This window comes from Dermacentor andersoni, chromosome 1 (assembly GCF_023375885.2).
Source record: "Dermacentor andersoni chromosome 1, qqDerAnde1_hic_scaffold, whole genome shotgun sequence".
In the NCBI taxonomy this organism is placed as follows: domain Eukaryota; kingdom Metazoa; phylum Arthropoda; class Arachnida; order Ixodida; family Ixodidae; genus Dermacentor; species Dermacentor andersoni.
The window spans coordinates 252,747,570-252,759,648 of NC_092814.1; the positions used below are offsets into that span (position 1 = coordinate 252,747,570).

At 45.8% G+C, this 12,079-nt stretch overlaps 1 protein-coding gene across 2 annotated transcripts in view; it reads left to right on the forward strand.

Moving 5' to 3' along the window:
* LOC126548104 (MAM and LDL-receptor class A domain-containing protein 1-like) overlaps positions 1–12,079 on the forward strand; it is a 272,165-nt gene that overhangs the window by 46,962 nt on the left and 213,124 nt on the right. For both annotated transcript variants that reach the window (XM_055063643.2, XM_050196214.2), the window contains exons 3-5: positions 4,232–4,509; positions 8,292–8,370; positions 10,406–10,561. In XM_055063643.2, coding sequence (XP_054919618.2) covers positions 4,232–4,509; positions 8,292–8,370; positions 10,406–10,561 — 513 coding nt within the window. The remainder of the gene's footprint in view (positions 1–4,231; positions 4,510–8,291; positions 8,371–10,405; positions 10,562–12,079) is intronic.

Consider the following 12,079-nt stretch of genomic DNA (forward strand, 5'->3'; position numbering starts at 1 on the left):
GTGTAATTTGTTGTGTTCTCATCGTGATTTCTAGTCGAAATACCTAGCGAATAAATCACTAGTGATAAAGTCGTGGGTAATGCTTCAGTCAACCATTTTAACTTAAATATTCAAGATGTCGGCCAAGCGTACTTGCTTCCAAAACAATAAGGCCACATGGCGAACATAGTTTTAAACCGTGAATATTCGTAATTCTCGCATAATTTTATGGAAGTATGGTTGATGGGGTGACTAGTATTGCAGTGATAGCATAGAGGTGTACTTCCTAGAGCTTTCGTCGTGTCTATCACCGATGTCATCACATTCACCACCATCTAGATTTCTGTAGGCAGTAGAAGTCACAAGAAGAAAAACATCCTTATGTCCCTACCAAGGATTCGATCATTGGCCCGCTACGTGTTAGATATCGTACCGTGGACTTGCCGTCATCGTTGTCGCGCTGTTGTTTAAGGCTCTGTTTTGAGCTATCATCTGTGATGTTTCTGTCAGGTGTGTTTGTTTGCCTGCTGTTATACGCATTTTGTGGCTTACTAGAATAATGTTTCACGAGGAATATTATGCTCGGAAGACGATGCAAACTATAATATAACCCTATGTTACGACAGTCCGGCGCAAAAAGACGACGCGTGCTGCAATCTCAGACATATTCCAGTGCACGCAAGTTTAATGTCCAATATTGAAAGCTAATTACAGCCCTTGCGTAGTCAAAGAATGCGGCGACGGTTAGAAAGAATACTAAATTATCCCTTAAGGAATAACGACAACCTCATTGTGAGAGTGTCACCACTCGCCACCGCTTACAGCCGGTTCGCTGTCAAAGAATTGCAATAACTTCCACTGCCAACTGCCAGTGTCCATACAGAGGAACTCAAAGCGTTGCTTCAGCCAGAAGTTTACGTAGTATACTATCAGATTAAAGCGCTCTATCAACTTGCACACACGGACCATCTGCGTGCTCCTGTGGCTCTTCCTATTACAGCACTCACGGGAACGGAACTATCACAGGAACACGAGAGAGGTTGGCAATCTGCAGTTGGAAAATTTCTTTTGCAAAGGCGTGGAATAGAGAGTACCTCTGCTGCCCCCGAGGTTCAGTGCAGGGCCCATCAACGCAACGTTTGAAATGTCAGGGTCATGGAGTACAGTGCTGCACAACATGCGATCCACGGGCCGCATGCAGTCCGCGAGCAGGTATTTAGCGGCCGGCGGCCGAGTTTAGACTTCTCTGGTGTGCTGGTGCTGCAATAGAGCAGGGCCATACTCTGAGATAAACGACAATTTTGTATCCAAGCTGAATAGACGACGTGAACCGTTGGCAGCGTCAGGTACATTAAAAAAAAAAAAAAAAAGGTGTGGAAGCGCAGGGTATCTCTTGTTGGGAGAAGGCGCACGACCACTTAACTAATTTGTCAAGCTACCAACACCAAGACCACATTATTGACGCTGCCTTCCATGACTGAATCAAAAATGTACTTTCCTAGTATGCCTTGACTGAACGGCACCGAACAAACCGCCTTTCAGCAAGTAAAGGATTCAACGTTTCCGACTAGACTAGGACCCGTGTGAATCTATCAGAAGTTGGTTTCGTCCATTGCTAGTTTTGAGCTGTGCAGCCTTGGTTTAAGGTATGCGCTGGTACCGAATCGTGTGTCGTAATAGGTAAATCTACATACTACTTCATATAATCTGCTTCACTGGCTATCATTGAAGCAGTGATTCTGGCCAGATGTTTTACCATGCAGAGCCTACGTGCCTATACACTTACAGTATACTGTAATAACTTCTAATTTTACAGAGGAGGAGGAGGAGGAGAAGAAGAAGAATGTTGGCTGATGGTAGATCTTGCCTTGCAGGAACAGCCGGCAACTGCTTCGCCTCAGTGCGACCTTTCAGCAAAGTTTAAGAAAGCTAATATCTTTAGCTACGTTCTTCTATGCGTCCTCATTCAAAGAGCATCACGAGGCACGCGACCAAGGAGGCGACGCCCACAGTGGTGCGGAACAGAACGCAAGCCGTAGCTTGTGAGCCATTCAGCAGATACGGTTTGGTGTTGCGCTGCTAAGTACGAGGTCACGGGATCGAATCCCGGCCGCAGCGGCCGCATTTTGATAGGGGCGAATTGCAAAAAAGCTCGTGTCCCGTGCATTGGGGGCACGTTAAAGATTTCCTTGTGGTCGAAAATAAATCCGTAGTCCCCCACTAAGGCGTGCCTCATAATCCAATCGTGGTTTTGGCATGTAAAACCACAGAATTCCATTCATTTGAGCAATTCAGCGCACGATGCCGAGCCGGCCTGCCCCCGCCTGCGTGACATAGCGCCAGAAATGAGTCTGCTAAACGTTATTTATCACATTCTAAGTCTCCATCACTTAAGAAATTCAGTAGGAGCCGGAACACTTCTCGCCTGTATGTCAAGTGTCCTCGCTGAAACATGTTGTCTACCACGATGCCATCTACCAACGAGAAAAGACTGCACCGGTAGAATAGACTGTGGGTGTAGCAGGCTTTCAATGAGATTATCCTGCATGATAACAGTCGGAGAAACCAACTGTTTGCTATTTTATCGGCTTTGACTGCAAGAAAAGGACGCACCAAACGAAGCCATGCGCCTCAAGCCAAGCAAAAATACTGAAACTGCACTGCACGAAACATGAAGGAATTTTGTTCAACAGCGATAGCCTGTCACTGGCTCACTTTCTTATAGTCGTTTTACTGTCCATCGGTGTCCGCCGTTGTCGTCGGTGGCTGTCGCAGGAATTTCAAGGTGCTTTGCTAAAAATTTATGACGAAAAATAAATAAGCACGTGGTGCTTAAGCAGGATGTGAACTATAGCGCGGCAGAGTGGCATTCGAAGGTTTTAGCTCTCAGCCGATGCTACAGCAGAGAATACTGCGCTTGGAAAGCATGGTTGCATCGCTATAGCTGCATAGCGTGGCTGACGCCACGCTATGCAGCTCATCTACAAACCAGCACCGATGTGAAAGAACTTAAACGAGGCCAGGGGTAAAAAGCGAAAGGCAAGGTAGGATAGGATGGGAAAGAAAATGAAGAAATATCCATCTCTCCCGACTTCACTGTACGGGGAAGCACCACCTCCACAAATAAAGATGACTCGTACTGAAGTTGTAACTGAATGAAGTTCTTGATGCCATGCCGATGCTAACAGACAACAACAACAACAACAACAACAACAACAACAACAACAACAACAACAACAACAACAACAACAACAACAACAACAACAACAACAACAACAACAACAACAACAACAACAACAACGACGACGACGACGACGACGACGACGACGACGACGACGACGACGACGACGACGACGACGACGACGACGACGACGACGACGACGACGACGACGACGACGACGACGACGACGACGACGACTTTTTGCCTTTTTCTTTTTCTATAGTTGCTTCGGTAATGAATTGGGGATTTGGTATAGTCGGCTCTAATGTACCTTCCCATGTTACTGCATCTAAAAGAAAAAAAATTTCACCTTACCGGCGAGCTCAACTTCCATAAACTATGACATGAGCTCGTCATTTATGAATGTTTTATTCTACTTTTTCTGGAAAGCAAATTGCTCGCGCGCATCTACGAATGTTTACTTCAACCGATACCACATGAAACAGTGCAAGACTTACTGTGCGTAATATTCCTACAGCTATACCATGTAATAACTTCGAATTATGGCCGAAACTGCAACGTTTTTGTGAATGCTCGCTGAATAGCACTATTTTCACCCTGCCGGCGTGTCAGGTTACGCGGCTGCAGCACTTTCATTTCTCCACAATTGGCAGTGAATACTTAGTACGCAGACGCCGACAAAAAAGTTAAAAAATAAGGTGTTCACTGCCATAACTGTACGCGCTTTCGCGTGTTTTCACTTTCACTACCACCGCTGCGACCCACCTGCACATCGCTAGCGCATTACAGGACGCTGCAGCTAGCATGAGCGTTCAGCATGCAGCACGGACAGCTTAGTCTGGGCTTAACGCAGGCACGTACTCGTCGTCCTAATGGTGCAATCAATTCAGCACCAAGTTCAGAATCGAAAAGGCCGAGGTTCCATCCCGGGTAATATGGTACCGCGGTGATTGTCATGGTTACGTCCACTAAGAAATGTTTCGAATATGCAGGTTGTAATATACTCGTCTTTTGCCTTTACGTCAATTATGAATACAGGTTTCAGTGGCAAAATATTTCACTTTCACGCAGATGACGGATGGTACGCTCGCGCAACGTTTCCTACGATGCGACGGGGGAGACAGCGCCCAGCAGTGCTGGAGACATCCGCCAGGGGCCCGTTATGCTTTATGGCCTGGCTGCACATATCCGCCTTGCGGCTTCCTGTCGTGGAATTCACGTCAACTGCCGAAAGGTGGTCCATATGGAAACGTTACTTGGACACACGGATCTTCCTAAGAGGCCGTATGAGTGAAATGGGACTCTGGCAAAAGGTGGTCTATTACGACAATCGTCGCGATGCCCTAAAGGTGAGATTCCCATAGCAAATATTCATTCGCAATTGCACTGAACTGAAGCGCGCCTGATGTTACAGTACAGTACGTTCTAAAATAAGTTGCACCCTTTGGGGTGTGTATTTGTCACACGAGGATAATCGTAATCTGTCTTGCTTGCGTTTCCTTTCTTGAAAACACTGCGCCCATTAATTTCCTGTCGAGAATGCTCTGTCATGATGATAACGCGCATGCCCTTTGTGACTTGGAAGTACCGGGCTCGCAGCGTTAAAGAAAGGAAATGTGGGCAAGACAGATGACAGTTATCGCAATAATCATCATCTGTTTTGCCCGCGTTTCCTTTCTTTAACGCTGGAGCCCGGTACTTCCCGGTCACGAATGGCTTGCACGTTATCAGTGTGACACAGCATTCTCGACAGGAAAGTAGGGAGCGCCGAGTTTTCAAGAAAGGAAACGCTAGTAAGGCAGATGACGATTATCATTGTGGGACAAATATACACCCCAAAGCGTGCAACCGTTTTAAGAGTGTGGGATGTAAGTAAGGACAAAGAATAACGATGGAAGCAAAAAAACTGCCGTGGCTTAGCTTGGTTAAGCCTGGTGATTGCGAAGCAATAGTGTGTTATTCTCGGATCAGCTGGTAGTATGGCTGGTGGTAGTCTTGGGTTATGCTAGTGTTACGGCTTACAGTGAATCATCTAAGAGGAAGTCATCCGTCGAATCCGTGTATGCCGACAAGCATTTCCCTCACCAGCGTGCCCATTACAACATCTTCCAGTATCGATTGGCCGACGGTGCGGTAACACTCCATTTTCTCCGCGTCGTAAGATATGCCCACTCTGACCGTAGCGCCCCTGGTGAGAGGAGCGGGAGTTAGGCCGCCGTTGGTGGCTACCGCCTCGCCTCGCGACGGTGTGAGATGGGGCCCCGTTTTTACACAGCTGGTGTGACGTCACTCTAGGTCACGTGGTGTGACGTCACGCAGCGAGGTCACGCTAAAGGTCAATGGTGCCTACCACCGCCTCGCCACGGAACGGGCTGAAGTGCGACCTAAAGTAGTATTGCTTCGCAATAAAAGATATGGTTGATCCCTCTTTCATAGGAATGGGTAGAACACGAAGGTGGGAAACATGTCTTCACAGAAGCTGTTGCGTGCCGACTTCGTGAACTCACGGTCCGCTGCAGCGAAAGGCGCACGATTTGCGGGTCGGCGACCGTGATTCACTTTTGTTTGGCGCGCGGCGTCCAGCTGCCGAGTCGCTTCGGTGAAGGCACGCGCATTTTGGTCCGGCTCCGTTGTGTCTTGGGCAGCCGGTTGAGTTGCGATGCGCTCAGCTTCAGGAATGCGAGTGGCAGAGTTCGCAGCGTGCGCCGCGAACGCGCGAAGTCTTCACGCTAGCGTGTCTCTTGTCGGACCAAAGCGAGATTCGCCCGTCGACGTCGTTAGCTTTCTGCGCCGCTTAGCGCAGCAGTTTTCTTAATTGGCACCATCGCAAGTGAAGCCAGCAAGCTGCGTGTAAGCACTGCTGATGCATTTTGAAGCTGCACTCCATAGGCGACGAGGCATCACAGGCTAATCGAATGCGAAAGACAAACCATGTGCGGAAACTGCGTCGTCACCTCACCCGAAGGCCTACACCGCCTGCACCAGATTACACCGCCCTGGAGGCTCCACTGCGCTGAGACTACCGAAGCGCTCACTGTCGGCTCTCGTTAGTGTCATGATGCAGTATTTCGATTTACCGCTCCTAGACGGCGGCGCCATTCCTGTCAAGAGAGAGTAAATTTTACGCGTTCGCGCCGACATCACATCCGTTAGAGGAAGTTGATGATGGACCTCGGCATAAAACACTTTCGTGTTAAAAATTCCTCGTGATAAAACCTTAACTTAGTTCATATCCGAACATATCCGAAAATGAAAGCCTCGTCATTTGGCAAAAAATTTGAGCCATAAAATCAAGCAAGAAATGACATTCAGCTATTCGTGCTTCAAGTTATTTGATTAGCGGAGCCCCCAATAGTTGCTCATTTATTTTTACGCAACAAAAAAACATGCTATTTCGCGTTGTGTCTACGTGTTTTTCCTTTCAGGTAAAGAAGGAAGCAATTTAACTTTTGAAAGTGAAAAGCAGGACGACATTTCTTACACAAGGGAACGCGACTCCCTTACCGTTAGCAAGTTCGTCGCGTCGTCAAAGCCTTATCGTAAAAACAAAAACAAAAAATCATTTCACACAACTTTTGCATTGGAGCCCGAACTGCAGAAATGCAGACGTCACCGGTGTACAGAGAGCAGCGTAACTGAGATGGCGTTCATCGCGATATATACGCCATGATGCAGCTAAAAATGACTAAACAAACTACCTTGTGGTACTCACTGAGTGACATTATGCTCTGTAGATGTTCATTCCGTAGTCTGCACAAATACTTTGCTGTCTTCTAAATAACTCTGAAATCCATCGCAGTGACCTTCCGTGCGCACCAAGTTTAAGCAGGATATGAATGTGGTTTACAATGTCGAATTCCCGTTTGATGTCTAAAAGGACTGTGACATTCCCGCGGTCTTGCTTATGCTCCGCGTATGCCCCAATATCCAGACCAAGATATATGTACACATGGTAGCGAAGGCACCATAGAAGCCAATACGCCCTGCAATGGCGGCTCGCGTGGAGGCACGGCAGCGCTATCTACATTTCGCGGAGCCAACTTCTCGGTGAAAAAGAAATCAACGTTTTCCGTTCGAGGCTTGTTCTGCCAAATCGTCTGCGGCGCCTGTTCGCATCACATCGCATATACAGAGTACACAAGAGTACAAAATCAAGCGGGAGAGTATTCACCGCAACATCGCGTGAATATACCCATCTGTATTTGTAGGCATTATTCTATAACGGCACGCATTACACTGGTGAGTCTTGAGAGTTTTCCACGAATTCATAGCAAAGGGTTCACCCAGATTTTGAACTAAGTACCATATGCATGTGTTCTTAGTACCAACACATATCTGTTATTTCAGTCTTGAAATAATATCAACACTACATTGAAATAATTTAGAAAAACCACACTGTAGTCTTCGCTAACACAGCACGCGTGCCACCTGTAGTTTTTCTAGTACTGAAGACATAGCTAAAACACAATATTTATTGAAAAGCAGTTAAAAAATAAAGTTACTGGTCAAATTTTATAAGGTTAATACCATATACATTGCCATTACTTTTTATGGCTACGAATAAGAGAGTTCTGACGACATTACAGTGTTAAATATGGTAATACAATCTCGGCATATCTCAGCACGCATCGCCACGAGCAAACTTCATAAATCCTGCACAGTTTCGTACTCTTTCGACGATGGAACCAACTAGCTTGTGAGTTCACATTTTCTTATTGTAATGACATTGCCTGTAGTTTTTCAAATGTTTCCATTGGTTACGTATTAGATGCATAATCTTAATCAACTCGTGTTTCCACCGCGACATGTAGTCGCGCTTCAATCGCACGACCCTAATTGATGCCGCTGCTTATTGGTTTGGAACCACATTTTAGCCTCGCATTCGTGACCATGTGAATTGACTTTGGTCAAGACAGCATCCACAGCATATCATTGCTTTCGAAAACCGGCCAAGGATCCAGGCTAATTCTTGCTTCATTCCATTGCTAGTGAAGAATATTATCAATATGTTACATTACATCAGACTAACTGGGCGGAACGAGTGTTTACGCAGGGTGCACTTCCCGGCTTTAATACGACAATTACTCTCTTTCTGCCCATTTAAACTGACTTGTTTCTATTTTGACTGCAGATTCAACTTCAGTCTGCATTCACCGATGGCACTGTGGCTGTAGACGACCTTTCCATAACGCCAGGAAAATGCTCAGAGCGTAAGTGAGACAATGCTCAGATGGAATAACGCGCTTCACTGGGTTCTGGGCCGTGTGGCATGCATCAAGCGAGCGTTGCAACAGCCCATTCTCGCGGTCATCGGATGTGTGCACGCGCAACGCCGTGCCTCCTTAAAGTTAGTAAGCGAGACATTACTGATGTGGTGGTGGTGAATTGTAGCAACAGACTGAAGTTGGCCCGGCCTAAGGAAGTACGAACCTCACTTCGTATTACTGTCTAATACTTCGCTAACGCTATCATTTCGGGTGATACCGCAACTTTTTTCGACAACTGCAGCTTGTTTATGCGAATGTGTTTTGCGGGTGGAATATGTTAACCTGATCACTTCTTACTAGCCCTGAAAGAACTGAACCTGTTGAGTGCCGAGCAAGCTGCATTTGCTATTTCTATTTGTTCGGCTCTTTTACCTTTTTGTTTTGGTGCTGTTATGACAGAAAACTGGCGAATGCTTCACTGTCTGTGCCGTTATTTTTTCACAGTGTATTATCGAGTTGCATATTCAGTATAACTATTGATTTTTTTGCTTTGCTATGTGCCTATGCTATTTTTCTCTTTGTACTTTTCTGCACATCTTTGTTCCCCTTTCTTTCTGTACCTATGCCTCCCCCCCCCCCCCTGCATGGGCCTAACCGGTGGCGCTAACTGCACGTCACTTCCCACTCTTACGCGTGAAGTGCATTTTTTTAGTTTGTCTTATGTGGCTATATCTTCGCATACCTTTCTTTACGTTTTCTTTTTTGTATTCAAATATATTCAAGCGTAGCATATGAGTTTCCATTCTTTAAATTCTTGCAGTGACTAGTGCGATGCTCCCTGTAGCGTGCTGGTTGCTTGATGAGGCATACCGGCATTTTGGCGTCTTTTGCTTTTTAGTTTAGTATAGCGTGCAAAGGAGGTTTGCGTGTAATAAAAAGGTTGCCTGTTCTTTCAGGAGGCAATACAACATTTTTTTTTTGCAGTTCGTAAGTTAATTAAGACAGTGTTATACCAATTGGTGGATTGCAGGCTGAATGCAAGAAAGCCTACAGAAACACTTCTGTGCGAAAATAACAAGTTGCGAAAACAAATTTTAAGGAGATACTCGTGAAGTTGTGCCTAATATAACATAACATAAAGCGGCAAGGGTTTTCTGAAAGTAAAGAGTGACTGACCTGTTATTTCACAGGTGTGAAAAAGAAAGCTGATATTATTGATGCTCAAGGTTGCATTTGTACATGGAACAGCAAAGTTTACGCATGTATTTGAAGAAAACAATGTGTAGACACAATAATAATATACCATAATAAAGTCATCAAGAAAGCTCCAGCTGATGCCGTCGGAAAAATAAAAGTTATCACATAAAAACACTGATATAGGCGTGCCGCAGAAGAGGTCTGCTAATGTTGAAGAAAGAAAAAGACTAAACGAAAGAAACGAGAACTATAGTTACACATCCGCCAACACTACTTAGAATATATATGGAAGGGGAAAATGGGGGGGGGGGGGGGGCTTTAGCGGCAACAAACCCTCCTTACAAGTGCCATAAACTAGTTTCCGACCGTATTTTCCTGAAAAAATCGTTCAGAAATAGTCCGTAGGAAGTCACCTTCCAAGTAAACAAATGGCTAACATTGGTCTCTGGTTGAATATAAAATCAGAAAGCCGTCCAACACTGTTGCTTTACTGATTATGTCTCAAATGCCACAAACGTCACCATGGGCTCAGAAGAACTAGCGCTGCACACTTTAGCGGTTCATATAGCTGGCATACTTTACACATCCACTGTGCCATGTAGAATGTTTTGCATCATCTCCTGCTAGACGTGAACGCATGGAAATATGTTTCGTTGCTGTGATATTTCCGAAAGGTCTGGCCTTGCTAGTGACCATCAGCTAGACGACGATAAAAAGAAATAAGACTGAAAATCTTCACGTAATGGGCTACGTGACTAATATGGACTAGAAATAATTTTCTGAACATGTTTTATGAACGAAATGTTCTGGTATATGCGTGTTTGTTACCTGAACGTTACAGCTTCGCAAGAAGGTTCCTGCACGTTTGAAACTTCAGGCTGCGGCTACACGAATGAGCCGGGCAACCAGGAGGGACATGTGTGGCGGCGACGGCTTCCATGGCAAAGTATCTCGGAAGACGTACCTCTTAAGGATCACACAACACGAACAAAGGACGGTAAGTAAGGGCGAACATATTGGTGATAAAATCACCGGGGTGCTGATGGTTCTCGGGAGCGGCAGTTGGACGCGACCGCTCGGGATGGGCGCGCTAGCGTGTTCTTAATCTCATGCTACGTTTGTTTGTTCGCATGTTTGCTCTCTATTAGTGGCTCGTTAGCCGTCGTCTTCTCACCGGTACCGCTGGCGAAAGTCACGCCGCCACAGTTATAAACGTGATATTATAACATGTTTCTTTTTCATGCAACTCACGACATTTCTTTTTCAGTTTCAGTTAAGGAGGTTCTATCTTCTTCATTTTTATTGCCATATAGAAGAATACTGTCATTATTAATTGTTTGCCAACGTCTCTGAATATTATACACTTCTCGGGAAATTACGTTTTGTCTGGGGTTAGATGGCTGCTGAGGAAGCCAAGGAGGGTGTTTAGGTCGCCGAGCAAGCATTAGCTTTAACAGTTCGCCTTCTTCCTGGACGCAAACAACGCCTGCATGAAGCCCCTTGAGCGAGGCACGCGCTCATCTCACGCGAAGAACGAAACCGGAGGCAAACGGTGCACGTCTGCTAACCGGTGGAAAGCGATGTCGGCAATACTCGCTCGAGTGAAACGTCGTGGCACATTGTTCCCACATTTTTCTGTGTTCCTCTGCACCACGTTTTGCTATATCTCACCCAGCAAAGGCGATCGCACCTCATTGGAGGCCACGAGCGCAAAAGAAAGCTATGTTGGTGCAATACGACGGAGACCGAATTTTGCGTTCACCGTTTCTTGACATCACTAACGCAGCAACAATCTTTTTAGCCCTGTCTGCCTGTAAATACTAACATAAAGCGCCGATGTATGTAGCTTGAGAGTTATAGTCGAATTTTGCTGGACGCTTGCAATTTGTAAGGAGGAGCACAAAAAGACGCATTTCGCCGTCACCAGTGTTTGATCGATTTTGACTTGAAGTAATACCGCTTCGGCATGTGCGCTTTCAACGACTAGAGTTAACGACCGTGAAAATACGTGACTTCGTCAATATGCTGACTTCGTCAATACGCCAATTGACTTCGTCAATTGACGAATTGACTTCGTCAATTCGTCAATACGCTGACTTCGTCAATATGCGCACGGGCCGTTTCAATTATTTTTGAAAGGTTGACAGGCCGCATGGAATGTGGCAGCATGCGTACCGTTCCGCTGAAACTTAGCTTATGAAATCTGGCTTTGGTGCCGAAAAAGCCAGTACGTCTTCAAGCGTGTTTTTTTTTTCATACTCATTATGCTGCAGACAAGTTTCACGATTTCGTAGGGCAGGCGTCTTAAGAGTGAACAAGCAAACAGCGAAATACATGTTCCAGTGCGCAAGGAAAAACGGAAGACAGCACAGACGTAAAAAAAAAAAAGGTAGGAAAGGTAAAACGCTGGAACCGGCGTTCTACCTGTCGCGTTACCTTTTTCAAGCGAAGCCACAAACAAAAAAAGACTGTTGCTCCCAGATCAGGGCATCTGCGGGGAAGCGCACACACCTGT